Source organism: Notothenia rossii, assembly GCF_949606895.1.
Source record: "Notothenia rossii genome assembly, chromosome: 4".
In the NCBI taxonomy this organism is placed as follows: domain Eukaryota; kingdom Metazoa; phylum Chordata; class Actinopteri; order Perciformes; family Nototheniidae; genus Notothenia; species Notothenia rossii.
Window position 1 is genome coordinate 73870474 of NC_136902.1, and position 20041 is coordinate 73890514.

At 40.6% G+C, this 20041-nt stretch overlaps 1 protein-coding gene across 3 annotated transcripts in view; it reads left to right on the forward strand.

Moving 5' to 3' along the window:
* The window catches only part of cadm1b (cell adhesion molecule 1b), a 136063-nt gene that overhangs the window by 90136 nt on the left and 25886 nt on the right, over positions 1–20041 (forward strand). For 2 of the 3 annotated variants that reach the window (XM_079678309.1, XM_079678307.1), the window contains exons 2-5: positions 5171–5191; positions 11213–11359; positions 15996–16148; positions 17610–17747. In XM_079678309.1, coding sequence (XP_079534435.1) covers positions 5171–5191; positions 11213–11359; positions 15996–16148; positions 17610–17747 — 459 coding nt within the window. The remainder of the gene's footprint in view (positions 1–5170; positions 5192–11212; positions 11360–15995; positions 16149–17609; positions 17748–20041) is intronic. The other variant, XM_079678308.1, reaches the window with a different exon arrangement.

Here is a 20041-nt window from a genome sequence, read left to right on the forward strand (position 1 = left end):
TTTGTGTATTCTATAAATGAGGGAGCTTCTTGGCCGAGGCCCCAGTGGTTTAATATTCTCTGAGAGCTTCCAGACAGTGAGTGGTGGTGCAGCAGCTGTCTCCTGACCCTGCCGGACCCCCACTTACCCCTCTGACCACCTCCTTTCCACTGGGCATGCTGTGGAGATGACAAGCCTGTCAGAAGCTTCTCCTAATGTCCTAATTACCCCTCTCACACACACACACACACACACACACACACACACACACACACACACACACACACACACACACACACACACACACACACACACACACACACACACACACACACACACACACACACACACACACACACACACTGTTATATACAAGTATTGTGCAGATGTATGTGCATTCACATTGAGTAAGCAGATATGCTGGCAGACAGAGAGCACCCACACATAGCTTCTGTGAAGATTGCTCATGTGAGCTTTGCTGGCAAGAAATCATACTATAGGTGAGGCATTACATTACACAATAGCAACAATCTCTCCCTCAAGATTCTTAGGAGGCTTCGATTTGAAAGTTCTCAGAATGTTTTGATCCGGGCAGGGCTGCGCTTTGAATCAGAGCTCCAGGTTTCTCTCCTGTGGTAACGAATGAAACGCTCCTGCCACAACTTTCCTCTAAAAGAAAAATAAAGTCAGAACAGGGCTGGAAAGATGCTTTATAGCAGTGTCTGCTCCCTCTGAGGAGAGGAACAGAAAAAGATGCAGTGTCACCCGAAATAGACAATTCAAATGAGATGTGATGTGTCACTTTGCCGGAGGTTAAGCTTTGCTTCGGCTTTAAGCGCGAGCGTCTCTGCTGCATTGGTTTTTGGGTGCAGAGCACACTGCCGCTGCTGCTCTTAAGTCCATGCTCAGTCAACCAGTCTTGTTAACATAACAGAGTGAATGATTGTGCCTCGTAGGAAAAGGGAAATCATTGTACCTCCCAGCGATTGCAGTTGCTTTGTGATTTATCGACCTCTGAAGTTACAGCATTTGTCAAAATCAGCATGACTTAATAGTCTGTTAGTATAATATTTCATGTTGATTTGAGATATCCGGCCTCATAGAAGTCTTGTTTTATTATGCCAAATTACCTTTCGATAGATGTGTCACCGTGATATTAAGCAACCGCTGTCCTATTTTATTTTGCATTTTTGCATTTTGAAGCCTGTTTATTTGAATAGTAGAGAGAGCTTGGTGTCTGTCATGGGTGTGGAACTGCAGGCTGGCATCTACAGTAGTCAGAAATGTGTTAGCTCTCTCTTTTTTCTTGACACGACTGTGAAAGCAGAACGCTACCTGAGTTGTCATTAAAGCGGCTCGTTGCTGTTTGGGGTTTCTTTTTATGTACGTGTCAGCCGCAGAGACACTTTCATGCGTGATGTGAGTGACAGGACACACACCTTTGAGGTAACACTTTTTCTTTGGTGTTCAAAGACATTACTGATGCTGAAATGTCTGATAATAAGCCTTTATTCATAGGAAACATGCAACTATCATTGTTTATGTGCTATTGTAGATGCCCCTTTACTAATAGGAGGCAGGGCACTTGAATATATCTGCTTTTTATCTGCCAGCATTTCTGAAGGATTATCCCTTAATCTCTCAGAGTAAAAGCTGTCTTCAACAGTATGTGTCCTCTTGGCTTTTCATGAGAACAACATTCAGGTCATAGATTGGACATTTACAAAGCATATCCCATTAACAGTAAGCAATTAACAACCTCTGTGGGGATACAGGCAAAATCTCCTTCTTACAGTTTATCGTGCAGGAACATGCTTTGCGTCTCCGGTAAGCCAACCTGATTAATTTTTTTTGTTGACTCCAGGGAGAATTAATCTAAGTATTCCCCAAAGTCTTTGCAGGTGAGTGATTTGTAATATACTGACAGGTTGGGCTGGATTAAGTTGTACCTGAGAGCTGAAAATAATAGATGCAGGTTGCAGATACAAATAAATTACTGAATTATGCACAAAATGAAATGTTTCTTACAGAATAATAAATGCTGTTTAAATTAAAGCGTCCACTTAGCTGTATATTCGTGGGCTTTTTCTTTTGTCTAAACTTAAGTTCCTCTTCCAGAGCTTTTTATTGTATGACACCATTTTCAACTGTATGATTTCTTCACAAGCATAGGGAGTATGCGATACATATTCATTGTTATCCTCAATTAATCATCTTTCTCAATTACCCGTTATGTATTTAAATGTTAAATAGTGAAAAGTGAAAACCAAAAGTTGCTTAATCCCAAATGTTCACACGAAACATTTTTATTTTGTCAAATAAAACCCTAAGGTATTCTGTTTTGTCTCATAAAAAACAAGGAAATAGTTCAACGTAGAGTCATATCTTTTTCTATCCATAGATTAATAATTGTAGCTCTTGTATGGAGTTTGCAAAGTTGCCATGCAGCTGGATATGTTGAAATGTAATTATTGCGTCTGCAGATAAAGATCAAGTGATGAGGTTGAAAGCTCTGTGAAATGATGCTACCAAATGAACCTTGAGACGAGAGATTGTTTTCTCAAATCTCCAGTAACAGTTCCCGTATACAATGTCAAGGGCATTTATGTATCTACAGTATAGGTAATGTATGAATTATTTAATGTGCATTTTAAAACTGAATATGGAAACAACGAATACCAGGGGGTATCGGGCACCATCTTTTTTCTTTTTGCGAGGACAGCCGAAACTCTTTGATGGGTTTCTTTTGTGAAAATCCTGACCTCACAAGTCGTCCGTGTTTATTGGGTCCACTCTGCAGGAGCTCACTGCTTCATCCGATTTCCTTGAAGAGAAAAAAGTTTGAAGCCTACCTCTGATCCCTCTAATTAAATGAAAACACAGTGGGCTCCACACAGTGAGACAGCATCATTACACACACACAAACACACACATACACCCTAACAATGGCAGCCCATGTGGATCTCTACGGGGAAGTACACAGAGTTCCAGCACGCAGCTCTGTTATGTCCTCTTATGCAGTGCGATCACACACTAGTTTGACATGCAACACGCTGCAGATCATGAGCATAAATAAGCAAGGGAATGTTTTACCTGAAAGGAAGAACATTAATTCAAAGGCATCCCACTAGTACTGAGAAGAAATGTTGCCTCATTAGTGTTACCCCACTGCTTTTACTGAGCAGCAGCCACAGAGAGAGAGACATAGGGGGGGGGGACTATATGCCACTCTTACCACACAGGCGGCCTGTCTCCTGAGATCTTAGTTTGCCTCAGTGACTAAAAAAGTGCAGTTTATTCTGAATTTGTTGGGGTGGCAACGGGTTAAACACAGATGCCTGAATGACGGAGCACCTGGATCCCGCGTCTTACAGAAAACATAATGTAGTGCAAAAATACACCCTTTCAAATGTTCACAATGAGAGTTTTTCCAGCAGGAAATGCAACATCAATCTAGGAGGAGAGCGGGGAAATGTTCCACTTTTTCTGTTTTCCAACATAACGCTCGGGATGAAAAGGAGAAGCGGTGAGGAGACAAGGACAGAGATTATTTGGAGGATGGTTGGCCTGCCTGCTCTGCTCCAGCGTGATTGACAGATTGGTGCAACGGCAGCACCCGCACGAATGCCATCACACGCATTTCCCTAGAAATCTGTCTATCAGCACTGTCTAAGCAGAGCGACAGCCATGACATCTAATCACAAGCGAGCTGGCACCTCATAACTTCTACCTAATGTGCTGCAGGTACAGAGGAGCGAAGGCGAGCGCGGCAGACACACCACAATGCTATTTATAGCCCCTTCAGAGGCCACCAGCGGGAAGTGGATCATCCTGAAGGGTTAGGAAGGTGTCACCGCACTACATCACAAGTCTCTCGGTTAAGATATAGGTCTCTGTTGACAGGGTGATGCATTTTTCTGGGTTACTCTCTTGTAAAGTAAAATGAGGGCAGATATACTAAACATACAAGATGATAATGAGTCATTTACATAATGTTGCTACAACATTATAATTACCTGGCAATTAAAGCAGCTCAAAAGCCTCATTATGGGCTGTCCTGAGGGCTGGTTAGACCGGGACGCATACGGTGTGCTCATTCAGGCTCGAGTTTGAGTCTGGCTATCACGCTCGCGGCCTCGTTTTGTTCAGATCACTCTCAGCTGAAGCAGAATTGCCCCAGAAGCCTCATTATGCTGAAGTATCGCATAATAAAGACAACATTTTGAATGACACCTGAAGTTTTTCAAAGTGGCATGGCCTCCTGGACAATGTTCGCGAAAATGTCCTCATCGTGTGAGATTTGTCACTCAAACCTCTTTTGTCCTGGGGGAATTGCTGACACACTGAGAATGCACAAAGGAGTATAACAAGGACATGTGTCATACCTTACACCCTTATTAAGCCTGCAATGACAAGTGAGACAAGTATTCACTTTAACATACTGTACGTGTACGCTTTTCACCAGAGCCCCCATTGCTCAGAGTAAAGAAGCTACAAAGTGTGTGTGAAATGTCAATAAAATAGAATATGGTGTGCAAACTATAATTCTTTTTTTTAGATATGGATGTACAGCAGAGGGCAAGGATGTGTGTGAAAGAGAGAAAGAGAGAGGATGGGTGTTGCTTATGAATAGCAGACAATGAATGATGGAAGCTCTCCCGAGGGTGCAGGCCCTGAGCACTGCTGCGGGGACTTGGGAACACGCCAGTCTCCCATGCCCTGTGAGATGCCAGTTTGGGTGGGCACCGTTCCGAATGGGTTCTCTCTTCTCCAGGATACACGGCAGGGTCCTGGGGGAGCGCCTCCAGGCAGTGGTTGCTCCAGGGAGGCATGGCTGGAATCTCAATAAGGGACACAAGGGGGGGGAGAAACAAGAAGTTCATATATCCCCTCTGTTCCTCCATATTAATATAGCGCTGGATGAATGGAGGCAAAATCGCTCATTGTGTCTGGGACTGTTAACACCTGTGGAAAAATAGAACTTCAAATAAATACATTATGATCCCTTTTGTATTTCTCTTTATAGGTGGTAAATAGAAAAAAATGATATGAAGCTTTGATACAATTTAACAGCAGTATTTATCACCAATGAAAAAGTATTTCACCAGTGTAATATAACTCTCTGCTAACAACTTCTTTTCTGTTTTCTCCTATTCCCTTCCACTTTCATCCTCTTCCTGTGCTGCACCAGGAGCTGCTGAAACCGTGACAGGTACTCTTTCTTTTTTCTGCTACCTGCTGTTCATTTGGAAGTGCTTTCTTCTGTGTGTGTGTGTGTGTGTGTGTGTGTTGATTGGCTGTCCATTGCAGTCTGTTTGTCTGTGCATATTGACATGAGTGGTTTGTTATGGTCGTGTTTTCTTTTCAGGCGAGGAGGAGAGAGCCATGCACTCACAATGCAGATCCACTTCTTTTATTCTTAATTCTCAAATCAACATTTCGCCACATGTAACGGCAGATTTCCATTTGTTTCAGACCACTTGGTTGCTACTTAAGTTGGTCTGTTTTTTAATTAACTTTTTACTGAGATCTACAATGCTCGGAGGTGCACTTTACCAAATGTAATTATATCAACACCGAAAATAAAACACAACTGGTGAAAACAATCTCGAAAACAAGACTTTCCATGTTAGCAGCTCTGTGAAAAGGAAATCAGAGCTTTGAGCTAGATGCTTATGCTAACATGTTCACAGTGGCAATGCATACAAGTAAGTTGCAGGTTTTATGTTTAATATATTCACTAACATAAGCATTTTCAATAAATATAGAGTAAATAAGTAAATATGTATAATAATAATTGTTCAATAAAAAACGCTTGGACAAATGTAAGTACAGAAATGTAGACATGTTTGTCCATTAATATACATGTATACACTATATCAAAGCCACATTTGGCTTGTGCAACACATGTTTTCTTCCTCAGGAACATGAGTTGTGAGTTATGCAGCTCTCTCCTCTTTTCTGTGATTGTCCAGCTACAAACTAACTCCCTTGTAGAAGAGCTGGGCTAAGCCTTCAGCTCTTCATGTTATCTTGGTTCCAACATGATGTAAGGTATCAGTGAGTTATTGACAGCAGTTCCCTGGTTTAAGCTGGTTTCACTGAAGCCCAAAAAACACATTGCAACAACCACTTTCTAACAAATAATCAATGATAAAAACACTGTATCTTACCTGTCCAGATGCTACAGTAAGTCCAAAATGACACTTTTAAGCACTGCCCTTGAATATTTTTACTTTATTGATTAGGGGTTTGTAAGGTTCATTCATCTGTACCAGAGAAATGTCAGCTTGAAACCTTTCCTAATGCAACTATAAGTACAATATTGAAAAGGGAGACTAATAGTGTAGTGAGTCTGATACCAATTTCTAAAAGTCACAAACTTTAAACGTATCCTTTATTTTAGACCTCGGAAAGCAAAGTGAACATGGCTTTTAATTAACTCATGAAGCTTTAGAAAATGTGCAAACACTTGATAAAGGATGCCACAATATAAAGTGGTACTCAATAATTAAAGTGTATCAATACTTTCATTTACTTAGAAAATTGACATACTGTATATACCTCTTCATATGTCACCACAGCCTTATTTTCAAGTCATGTTGCAGCATCATTATACAATCAGTTCCACTGAGCTTCTAAGAGATCTTTTCTTTGGTAAAAAAATAAAGATGGTCAAATTAGTGGGTTTGAAATTTCTGGAACCTTCCCGTGCAAAGGGTCTAGGAAGAATGGCACAGCGCTAATTATACTCTGAGACTGAGTACTTCTCACTTATGAATATTCTTAAAACAGCATTTCATCCTGAGGATCAGGGTTTAATGACTGAGCTGGGTAAAGGCATGCTGCATCAGAGAAGCAGAGACAGAACTTTTTGTTGTTAATGACTGGCTATAGTCCTGGTTGTTCCTTGAAAGGACACGACTGCTGCAGACAGCGGTGACTCAAGACAGAGGAATTGGATGCTTTGCGACCCCTTTCATGTCTTTTGATGTGGAAACAAGAGAGAAAAGTTCAAAGAGGGAGCCAGCTTCATTCTAAGGTACCCTTCTCTGAACTTCTGCCGGTCTGCTAATATTTCCTGATTTTCGTGTACTTCATCAATTTGGTTGGGGATAGTTGCTGTTTTGCATTTTGAGTGCGGCTGATGAGGCGAGCCTCCATGCCAGACTATTGATGCCAGATTGTACAGCCCCTCAGAGAGAGCAGAGACTTTTGAAGGTCTGCATTTCACTCTGACTGTTTCATTCAGTATGTTGTGATGCGGGAACAGGAGGGCAGCCATGTGTAGAGATACAGGCACTTTACTCTTCCAGACAGCTGCTGGAATGAGTGTGAATTTATCAGCCAGTCATCTGTGCCATGCCTCTGCCCACTCCCCTCCATCCCCACCCACTACCCAGAATTAATGACTGCCTCTCCTCATTTGTACCCAATCATGACCAGGATGCAGAGGCAATTGAAAATGTTTACTCCAATTGCAAAAACCCTCCATGTTCCACAAAGTGCCCCGTTTTCTCTTTGATGGGATTGCTAATCACAGCGACGTTATTTATGTGTGTTTTGAATTGGAGATGAGCCTAGGCCAGGATATTGGAGGGGGACCAACCTTGCTTGGGGCGGCTAAACCTTATGGAGAATTTATCTATTACATTCCCTTTCTCTCAGTCCAACAGATTGGTAGCAGAATAACCTTGCTTTGAGGCTGCTCAATGTTGCTGTTTTGACTGCCAAGTATATTACTTTTACAGCGATGAAATAAAATAGACATCAAAACACTTCACATTGCTTTCGCCTCATCCTCTGCAGCACTTAGTACATGTGCAGAGGAGCTCCAGCACACTTGATATCATTACAAACTTACACACTTCAGCTCTCCACGTGAAGAATATTTTGATTTGAATTGATGCCCGTGGTTAATCTCTATTTATTCATAATTTTTATGAAGCAAGGAAGTAACTAATGGCTCCCTCTTCTCATTCCTACATCCATTTACTAATTTGGTGTTTCATAAACAAGTTCTAGGCCATGCTAATACCTGACCATGAGGAAATGGTATGATTCGGAGAAAAAGCTGAACGACTAATATATGGTTTAAAAGCCTATACTATATGCATTTATAACATAGCAAAGTTTGTAAATTACTATGTTTGCTTCCCTCATTATTCCCTCTAAATCTCAGATGATCAGAAAACTGATTTTGAAGTCAAATGACTTACCATATTAAACATTACATCTTAAGATTTACAGTCAAAGCCACAATCGGAAATATTGTGCCCCATCAATCTTAAAGTACGGTAATGTAACTTGAGTTCATGTCCTGTCACAGACCTCCAATTAATGTTCACCATTTTATTAACTGTAACTTCAATCTTTCCCTTAACCTTGAATGTTTTATTTGCAATCATTATTCTATTTATCGGGTATCCACAGTGCTCTGGCCAAATGGCATATTACCCTAGATGTAAGTACAGTGTCCATGAAAAGTAATTGAGGGTCACCCTCAATAATATTGAATTCAATAATTTACTAACTGTGACACTGATGAAGTCCGGATGGATGAAAACATGTTGTGTATTCCCAGAAAGATTATCAAGTAAACTTGCCTAATCCCAAAAAGGAAAAAAGTATGATATTCTGCTTACTCTCTCTCTTAAAAAGGGTTGGATAAATAAAAATGTGATATTGGTGTACATGTACTGTAGCTACAGTGGAGGGAGCAGATGGTTAGCTTAGCGTAGGGGGAAACAGTTAGCGGTCTCTGTCCAAAGGTGTAAAGAAGCTGCCCACCAGCTCCTCTTAAGGTCATTTAACACATTATATGTTATTTGCCCTATTTGAACAAACACTGAAGTGTAAAAAAGGAACAGCCGGCTGAAAAATAGGCTGGACACAAGACTGCTTCGTCTATTTATGGGGGGCCAGCAGCCGTTATCTTAGCCAAGTAAACCAACTGGCTGGTGGCTGTAGGCGACAAATATATTCAACAAAGAGATATGAAAGTGTTGTTGCTCTTGTTATCCAACACTCTGCTTTGAATGATGAATTTGTGTTTTAAAATAAATCAGCCATTACCATACTTTATCCCTAACCTTAACTATTGTATGCCATAAACATTTGTTTTAAAAAGCAAGAAAAAGTTGTCATTGGACGTATAATGAGATTTATGAAATGACGAACAATCAGTATTCTTAACTGGCATTAGTGATGCTGTAAGTCCGTCGTTTCCAATTCTCAGAATGTATCTGGTACCGGTAAGATTGACAAATATTGCCTTTTTCATACACCTGCTCTATTTCATGCACCATCTCGCCATTGAATGGGTTGGTTGATTACAAAAATGGGTTGTTCTCCCCCAACCATACAATCATTCACCTTTAGAAGCTTAAACTATAGCGTTCTGTAGTACTATTTAATTTGTTTTGAGTCTGTATCCTATTTCACAATGAAACATTACATTATGTCAATGCCCATTGTAAGTATGAACTGCATTACAATTGTTTAATGGACTTTTATAACATAATCTGTGTTTATAAATTGCTTTAATCTTGTCCTGAACCTGATCCCTGTCAGCAGCGTGGAATGAAATGGGTAGTTCATTGCATCAGACAGGTCTGGGGAGCTTTATCTCCACAGGAGGTTAATTTCTTATAGCTTGCCGCATTCACAGAGTTCATTTTGAATCATATTAGTTTGCCTGTCTTTCCCCATTATCACTATCTGAAAATGCAAGAGATATTTGTTCTCCTCCACTTTGTAAATGTCAGAAGGCAATACAGGTGTCTGACAAGTCGGGCATGCAAATGTGCTTTTGATGTTTTCTTGGGGCTGTGGCTGGGAGTGCTGTTCCTCTGCTGGTGCGAACCTGAGGCATCAAATCGTATTCACCGTTATACTTATGCTATTTTAGCTCCTGCGAGACAAATGTAAAACAAGGTGACTTTTGATTATGTCCCTGTTGAAAGCTGAGTGGGGATCAAAGCCAGGCTCTTTGTGTGAGGTATAAGTTACAACAACAAGGTCGAAGGACTTTCTGTGGCACTGTATGGGTGACTCAGATGCTTACAGCACTTTTATTCCTAGAGATACAGAACAGCTGAGTACACGGAGCGCACATTGGTCACATGGATCCTCAGATGGAGGGCTCTGATAAAGCTCATCAATAAACAGCATCCAGCATCCAGCCCGGCTCCTCTCTCTCTCTCTCTCTCTCTCTTTTCTCTCTTTAACTCCCCCTCTCTTCCTCCCCTCCTCCACTCGGCCCATATCTACAAGTTCCACACTCTTTCTTTGTTTCTTTTCCTTCCTACCCTCTCCTCTCTCGCTACCTTCGTGGGCAGCAGAGCTTACAGCCCATCTGGCACTGACTCACAGGGCCCACTCTGAGCTTGGGGAGATCAATAGTGACAAACATTGCACATGGCTCTTATATGAAAAGGATTAGACATGGCCGTAACCAAACAGTCTATGTGGCCTATTCACATATCTCAACAATGTGTGTTTGTGTGTACATCTATCCCTCAGCCTCTCCTCTGAGGGGTCTGCTGAACAATCGACCAAATAGGTTGATTGTTCAGCAGCTTATTATGACCTATAGTCACGTTTTAAAGTGGATGTGTAGGATCTATAGTTTGATAGATATTACAAAGATGATTTGAGGTCTCGCCAGGAGAACGTGTATATACTACGTCATGCCCCTATTCATTTCTATTGACAGCAGCGTCCATGTAAAGTTGGCGACGTTGGTGAGGGTGACGCTAACTTTACATTTACATACAGTAGGGGGAAAGGCATACACGTTCTCCTGGCGAGACCTCAAATAATCTTCGTAATATCTATCAAACTATAGATCCTACACATCCACTGGACGTGGATTCTAAAAGTACAATATACACTTCTCGCTCAAAATCTAATCAAAAAGCATTTTAATGGCCAAACTATTCTACAATTTAGGATTTTCCAGAGAGGGTTATTTGTGAACATACGACCCTCCGGAGCGTTTGCAATTGCCGCAAATTGTTGTTTCTAACAGGACCACTTGAGGTGCTAAACTTTCAAACGTGACTATAGGTTGTGATAAGCTGCTGAACAATCAACCTATTTGGTCGTATGAGTTGGAGGACTTGTTGCGATCCCTGTTGCAAGAACTGTAAATATTTGATAGGATTTTAATATGCAAAAAGGAACGTTTGCCTCTCATCTGAAATAACATTTTTCTGTCTGTGTTGTGAAGTCGATGGTCAGAACCTGGCAACCGACAACGTGTCAGTGATCGAGGGGGAAACAGCCACGATAAGCTGCAGAGTGAAGAACAACGACGACTCCGTTATCCAGCTGCTCAATCCCAACAGACAAACCATCTACTTCAGAGAAGTTCGACGTAAGTGCTGCTGCCTCAGACACAATGTTAACCATGTCTCCTGGAATCTGTGAAGTCAGCATGAATTATGCAAACACACTGGGATTGCTTAAGAAGAAAAGCATTTGGCTCTAATTCTTACTACTTAATTTTTTATTCTGCTTCACACCAAGAATTCTGCCGCTGCGGTTGAATGCATATTGTAGACATTGTTCCTTTCACTTACACACTGTCATTTAAGGTATCATTTTATTTGTATTTAACCTTTATTCAACCAGATAAAAATCATTGAGATAAAATCTCATTTACAATGCTGACCTGCAAGAAGGCAGCAACTTTACACATTATTACACATAACACAGACATATAATATACAGAGAACACAACTAAGTAAACAAAAAGCAGGAAACATATGACATTATTTAAAAATAATAGAGAAAATCAAGTAATTAACCGAAGTGTATGTCAAAGTCTTGTTGACGTTGTAGAGCCACTTAATCATTAACGGTATGCATAGAACAAGTTTGAACAAACATGTAATTTATTTGTTCAAAATAATCAGTCACCATTAAAGCTACAGTACATGCACTGCCTTTTATGCATATACACTAAATCTATACTGACAATTACATTTCAATATTCATTGTTCTTATATTAGTTTGAATTTTAAATAAAACTTCTGCGCCCATTGACCGCAAAAATACGCTCATGACTATATTAGTAGTTTTCCTTTAAGTCCCTTGAAAAAAATACAGTTTCTGTCCTCAGATTCGTGTTTTTGTGTCAGTTACCCATTTTAGGACATCCTGTACTAACTAACCTCTTTTGACATTTGAAGTGAAGGTATCTGATATCACTAGATCAGCTTTTGCTTTAAGTATCACGTGATTCCATCTGTCCTTGACTTCTTGGCTTTTACACAAGTCATTAAACTCAGAAAGTGACAAGATTAATATGAGATAATACACTGTGCTACCATAATGGGAATACTTTTGTGTCCTTGTCAGTGTTCGATTGTACGATAATCTCTTAGATTAGGATATTGAACATTATGATTATGCATGAGCATATGGGCTACTCCTACTTCTACCAAGTTTTGTCTCTGCTTTTTTACGTGTTTATATCTGGGATGTGAGCCAAGATTCAAGGTGAACGAGAAACACTCTTCATTTCAGTCTATATTGCATCCCAGCTGTTATTTCACAAGTCTAGGTAGCAAGACGTGTGTTCCTTTCTCTCTTGTGAAGAGCATCAGGGGAGACAGGGTAAACATTTGTTGTCATATTTGTACAAAATACCCAAAGCTACCTGAGAATATGACGATAAAGAATAGATTTATATAAAGCATAGGTCATGTTGCGCTCTACATCTTAGACATATTTGTATTCTGACACGACTGAGTAGAAAGACACTTGTAACGTTTACAAAAGCAACAATGAATAATAAGCTCTGGGTAACAATCAATATTAACTCTGTACTGTTAAGGACATTTTTCCCAAGGTTAAGACAACCCTTTTCCTCTCTGCTGGTAAGCTGCTTGACATGTAGTTTTCTCCGACTTAGTCAATGTTGTTCTATTCACAATTTCGCGACATAAAAGGTTTCGTAAAGGTGCTAATTAGATCTGAAAATATGTGAGATCTATAACGGACGCCGGTGTTGTTGGGTGGCTGCTGTGTGTTTGTGTTCCTCATAAAGAGGTCTAGTAAACCCCATAGCAGCACTACTCTACTCCGCTCCTAAAGGACTGCCGGTCCTGTGTGGACCCCCCTCAGCCTGTGGCTTTGTTACCTGTCAACAGGGCCGCTCGAAACAGTGGCAGATCTTTGTATACAGCAAAGTAAACGGCAGCGACATAAAGACACAACAGGCTCTACAAGAACAGCAGCGCCAAGCGAAGAGGCAGAAACAGATGCATAAGTGCCATACAAAATAATAACAGCTTTAAAATGTCGGTGAAGGCCAAATAAACACATTTCTATTGCAGCAAATAAAGATGAATTATGCCAGGTATATAGGCAGAGCGAGTATTGTTGGTATGAGAAATGTATTCTGCATGATATTCATTCAAAATGACAAGCAATTTTGCAGAGTTGTCATCTGAAATGGGAAAAATTAGCTTTTATCAGCCATGGTGGACCTCTATGGATTGTGATGCAATATTACACCATTATTTATTTACTGCATCCTTTCACAGAAGATGCCTTGTGTTGTAAAGGTTTAATGTTTAAACCTTTTTTCCAGTATCAGATAATGAAGGCAACAAATTCCTAGAAACAGGTTTTAGAATATTTATTATTTCTCAAAAGCGTTAATCGTCACGACTAATTAAGCAACACCAAAGTTAAGAATTCAATCAATGTTATTTAGAAAGAGTTAACCCAAAACTCATCTGAGCGGATATAATTGACAGTGGCGCTGCAATATAAACAACGGGAACCGATACAAAAAGAAAAACACTGAAATAAACCCGTAATTGCAATGAGATGCTGATTGAGAAAATAGCTTTACAGGGTCTTCAGTTTATTCTGAAAACTTCCTTTATGAATAAAGTTAAAAGCTTCTCCAGGAAGAATAGCTGTTCAGTCCATGTTGAATTGATTTGGTTATAATGGACTCCCATAATGACAAGTTTAAACAGTTATTACTTCTCCCCTTTAAGATGAACAATATTTTTCAGTTGTTCTTTTACATACATATAAATCACAAGACTATCTATTCAGTCAAATAAGTGTTGTTTCCATAAATGTGTTTAGATAGAGTATATATTTCTTGCATGGTATTTTCATAGCTTGGTTTTCAACACAAAAACAGCTGAAAAATGTTGTCGATTTAACAATTAATGGACATTTAAGAACAATTTGAATTCAATTTTAACAAATCAATTCATTTTGTATGTTTTTTTTTCATTAAAAAGTAGCAGATTCATTCATTTCTGATATTTTTATTGACTGAATTGTTAATCAAAATCCAAAGAAAATCCCTAAAGGCACGGAAACACCAGGCCGATTATTGGCGTCGGTGGGCGTCAGGCCAACGATGAGCGTCGACACGCCCTACTCAGATTTCAGCCATACCGATGCCGCTTCGGCAGTCGGCCAAAGAAATCACTCTGATTGGCTGTTCAGCTAGCGAATCAGTGCATGAGAAGCGAAACGTAAGTGAGGGATGTAAACAAACGATTAAGAAGGCAAATCTGAGATTTCATTTAACTCCAGCTCTCGACACAGTTTCGGGAAAGCCCCATGAGCTTCTCGCTATAGAGTGAAACTGGAACGCACACGCTATTGTTTGTTTATATCACGCAGTCTACTCTTCTTCTCTCGGTTATCACGTAGTCTGTCTTCCGGTTGTTGCCTCTTTTGATTGACGAATACACACTACCGCCGCCTGCTGGCAAGGAGAGTTATTGCCACTCACGCATGCGCAGTTCGTACGTGTTTCTTGGCCGTCGGCTGAAGTTTTTGCGGTGTCTTCCAGTGCGACACATGGCCAAAACGCAGAGACGCGAGGCGACGCAACAGTCGGTGTCCGTCTGTGTCCGTTCTTTGTTGTCAGATTGGTGTGTCCGGGCCTTAATATAAGTAATCACGACATTTGGTTGCAACCCTTATATGTATAAATATTTTTGAAAAATATGCCTTAACCCTGACTAATGAATACCAGACTATGCTCTTATGTAAGCATTCAGCCGGTTATAAAACTGCCACGTATAAACTTGATCGAGCGTCCCCAAAGTGAAGGGTTTCCCTCCTTAGCAGGTGCTCTGGCTCTCAAAGTGCATCAGTGTCATTGTTTCCCTTTGAGGAGAGACTTCCAAAGAGCTCTCAAATTATACTGGGGGATGAGGTTTCATGTTGACACTGGCCCGAGACCTTGGGTAATGATGATGATGCTAAGTGTAAAGCCTTAGGGGAATAACAAACTCCCTGTGCTTTAAACAGGGCCTGAATACAGTTTGTTAGCTTAAGGATGTGAAGAGGACTTGATAAAGAAGGCAGGTCAAAACATCAAAAGGGCTCCAAATCAAATCAACCAGAGCTGTTTATGTAAAAGAGTGCTTAGAGATGAAGGCTGACTCAATTGAAAAGCAGAGTAAAATCTCCGAAAGAGATGGCTAACCTAGTTTTACCACATTACAATACAATTCAGCCAATCTATATCGGCATTAGTATACAGATTCCTAGCTACTTCTGACTTAAAGTTTCAAGCATCCAACCCTCTCTACCTCGGCTCTGTGATTTAAGTCATTATGTATGTTTGAATGGCTCCCCGTTTTCTGGAATATGTGAGTTTGCTGCATTCATCCATGACCAGCAGCAGCCCACTTTAAGAGATCCTAGCTTGTTAGGAGTCCTCATGAGCACTCTTCACACTTTCCTGTCTTAGCAAGTGCTCTGTGAACTGTAAAGCTTCTTTATAAATCAACTTGTATGAATCATTTTGAAGCTCACTTTTCTTTTACTCAATTAAAGAGAAAGCCCACAAAAGGCTCTCTTGCCCCCTTCTCCATATCTCATTCTCCTCTTTCGTCTCCTTTGTCTCTCTCCATCCAATCTTTCATTCTCACCCCCTCTTCCTTTCTCACCACATGTCTCACGTCTCTGTCCCTGTACTCTGTATCCTCACTGTCTCTGTCTCACATGTATCCCCACAGCTCTGAAGGACAGCCGGTTCCAGCTGGTGAATTTCTCTGACAATGAACTGCGGGTGTCTCTGTCCAATGTGTCACTCTCGGATGAGGGACGCTATGTGTGCCAGCTCTACACAGATCCTCCTCAGGAAGCCTACGCAGACATCGCTGTCCTGGGTAGGTGTGAAGTTTCATAAGTGAACCTCACAAGCACCCATCACCTAGCTCATCACACACATTTTTATTGTATTTCGCTATGCTATAGAGGGGGGACATGAAATAATAGTAATCTTTGATCCTGTTATCTTTAGCAACTGAAACAAAATGTCAGCCAATTAGGCTCTTGCGGTGCTCTACAGCATAACGAAAAGGAGCAGATGCTGAAACCGATGGCTCAGACCACGTTGGTTTTGGCAGCTGTGTTGACTCTGTGAATCCCGGTGAATGTTGACTTGGCTGCTCCAAACGAGTCCCTATTGAGAGTCAGCTGTGCCACACTTTGATGCTTTGGAGTGAAATTACTCTAGTTAAGCTTTATTATACATGCAGACATCCTGGGGGATTGAAAGGAATTAAAAGCACTTTAAAGTAATTACTCTAGTTGTACAATTGAAGCCTAGCTGCAGTATTTTCTGAACCAAGGGTTGCATTAAAGAGTCCTTGAAATGAACACCCCGCTGACTTTTTGCTTTCAAGTAACTGGAGTTCAGCCAGTTTGTTGCAATAACTGATGTAAGGGACAATTGTGCCTTATCCTAATCTCTGTACATTTAGTATTGAACCCTTGCAGGATGTAATCACATGTGCTTACACAAAATAACTTTGGCTCAGAGTGTTGGGTAACAGTTTCTAATAAGGGTTCAACTCATATTGATTACATCTACGATTGAATGTTTGTATTATGAATTTGTTTAGCTCAACAATGAGAAAGTGAGTTTGTCATAATTGTGAGATGTGGTCTGTCGATCCACCACTTTGATCCAAACTGAGTTAGAGAGCTTCTTTGCCTTTTTATTGGATGGACAGCTGAAGATAGACAGGAAAACAGCAGAAAAGAGAAGGGACGACATGCAGCAAAAAGGCCAAAGTCGGGACCAGAACTCAGCTAACTTAACTCTTGAGTCAACTAAATGTTGAGACAGGAAAATAATTGCAAAGTCACTTCATTACACTTTGAATTGATCCTGGTCCGGTAGAAAATTACAATTCCAGACGACCCATGCATCTGATCAGTCTCTCTGAATTCAGAACAGTACTCTCAAAGATACATGCTGCGTTACCCAGCGCCAGCGGCCCTTGTTTGTGTCTCAAGAAAATCCAGCAGTAGCCAGTTCACACAAACTATCCAATACTTTTACTATTTAGCATAATTAAGACGAACATGAGATCACCAATTCTCGCAAGTTACCTACACTTGTGTTTCTTCAAGCAATGTCATAGTATTCATGAAAATGACCATTATTATTTTTAAAACTCATTAAAGGTATTACTCAAAGAGGTGTTGAGAGTTCGTTGTGAGTTCATCATTTGTTGATGCAGGAATCCACACATTACTTAAACAATCATCAAAAGCCACCAAATGTGTGTGTCTATAAATGTTGTCCTGCTGTTGTAATTCCGACTTTTGCCGTGGGTCAGTCCCTCCAGGCAACCCAATCATCGAGAGCCGGGAAGATGTGGTCAGCGAGGGGAACGAGACGGAGCTCACCTGCACAGCCATGGGCAGCAAGCCAGCTGCCTCCATCAGATGGATGAAAGGGGAGGAAGAACTGACAGGTCAGTAGAATAACAGCCTCCCCCAGTTTGCTTCACAAGCTCCAGTCCTGTCCACTTCCCTCCATGTCCCGTTCTCTTGAGACGCTTCCTCTGTGAACAAAATGGAGTTTTCCTCTAAAGCATGAATGTGTGTTGTACTGATTGTATTACCGGTTTGTGTAGGAAATACCTCGGAAACTAATCATAGCTGGCATGTACTGCTTTCTCTCTCTCTTTATTTTATTGTACCCATGTGTACCTTGCTACTTGCTCAGCTATGGTCTGTACAGTAATGATCAAACTCTGCATCCACAACTGCAGAAGCTGCAATCCAGGCCTATGTTATGTTTCATATACATTTTACAAACATGCTTTCCCAAAAGGCACTCATTTTGATTTCAACGTTTTTAGTTTGGATTTAAATATGCTTGAATATTTCTAGTAAACATTTGGTATTGATTGCTGATTTAATTATATGTTTAAAGACAACCCTAAGTCCTTCCTATTTAAAATGTTAATTGAATATAAACGGAAAAGTTGGTTGTGAAGTATTTACTGCACATTTAATCTTCATTTCAGAGCCGTCAGTCGGCTGTAGGCTGTTACAAAGAGTGGTATATAATCTGGGGTGGTAAAAAATCCTTATTATCTCTCAGTTATGATTAGGGAGTCATCAATAATTCATCACATACACTTATTGTACAGCAATGGGGGATATTCATTTTAGTCCTATCGTATTTACACAGAGTGGATGTATCTGGGCTTGTTGTCAAATTATATATGTATTAGAATGGAGTGGATTCATTTGGCTTGTTGAGAGATGAAATATTTAGACAAGAGTGAATCTGAAGCTAAATGCCATCTGTGCCTCCAGTGTTCCCTACAGCAGTCGAAGTCAATTTCTGTTTATGAGTTGTCGAGTGTTGTGCGGGAGGAGGGAGAGACAACAGGATGGTTAGATCAGCGAAATGCCACTGACATGCTGAGCGGGGCTAATCCATAGTGGCAGTGGATACATAAGGAGAGCCAGAGAGTCACGTCCTCCTGTACCCCAGGAAACACAAATCACTACTCATTATAGACGTGCTAAACAATTCATTAGCTCCAGCACGCATTGAGATTAAAAGGAACACATCACACTGGTTTTATAGAATCTTTGAGGTCCAGTTTGTCTTACGTCCGTGTACAGGCAAGACAGCCATAATAGCATTAAAGACATTTGCAGGCTGATTTAAACACACTTTCAAATTGAGTGAATTGGTTTTGCAACCATTTGTCATGCTGGCAGGTAGGGGACTTTTGGGCTCCAGCCTGAGAGAGACCCAACACAGAAGGTGGCAAAATGCTTGTTAGTATATTTGACAGCTGCAATATTATTTAAATGTAGTGGAGCCTGGTGCTCTGCGGCTACTGCTGCTCCAGAGCATGAGGAGATTGGTTCAAATCTGTACACAATTGCGTGGAACTGCATGCAGGAGATTATTAAATCAGAATTTTTTATTTGAATTTAGTTTTTACGTTGTGGAAATGTCACTTTTACAAATGTCCATTAATAAAATGCACTCCACATTTGAAGCACATACTGTACTCTATAATTTAAGTTTTATTTTACACTCAATTATAAGAAACATATTTTAAATATTGGAACAATTGTGGTCACAGAGTTTAGCATCCACACCGATATTTCTTGATGTCGAAGCTAGTTTTAAGTAGCTTGATCAGTGGCTGCTTTACGGTGCGTTGGCAGGGAGACGACTCGATATGAAACTGACTGAAAGAAAATGTCACCCTGAGAAGAGGCTACGCTTGATTGCGCTGGGATTGATCACTGGTTGATGCTCACAAGAGCGTTTGATTTGACATCTCTGCTGCACCACTCAAATCTCCTCTGCATTCAGATTCAAGTCCTTGCGCGACCTGATCCGCAGTTGTTTTCCTCATCTTGGCTTGGATGACACTGATAATTGACAAGTGTTGGTTAGCCTGAACACTGTAAATGGCTCTGTCCGTATGAGTCTGATCTTCAAAACGATACTCAGGACTTTCAAAGGTTTTCAAAAGTTTTTTATATTCAATTTGTTTTGTGAGAAGAATCATGACACTAGAGGAAGTCAAATTGAAGAATCTTTTTTCACTGCACCGCGGAGACGAGTGGAGGCTTTTCCTGACCTTGAAATGTGTTTTGCCAGTCCCTTTGGTATTTTGCACGATGCCACAACATCATGGGACCGTTCTACCTTATCATGCAGACAAGATACTCCAAGGCAGGATGGTGCAATTTTGAGAAAAATTCTCTTTGAGATTGCATGGAAGCA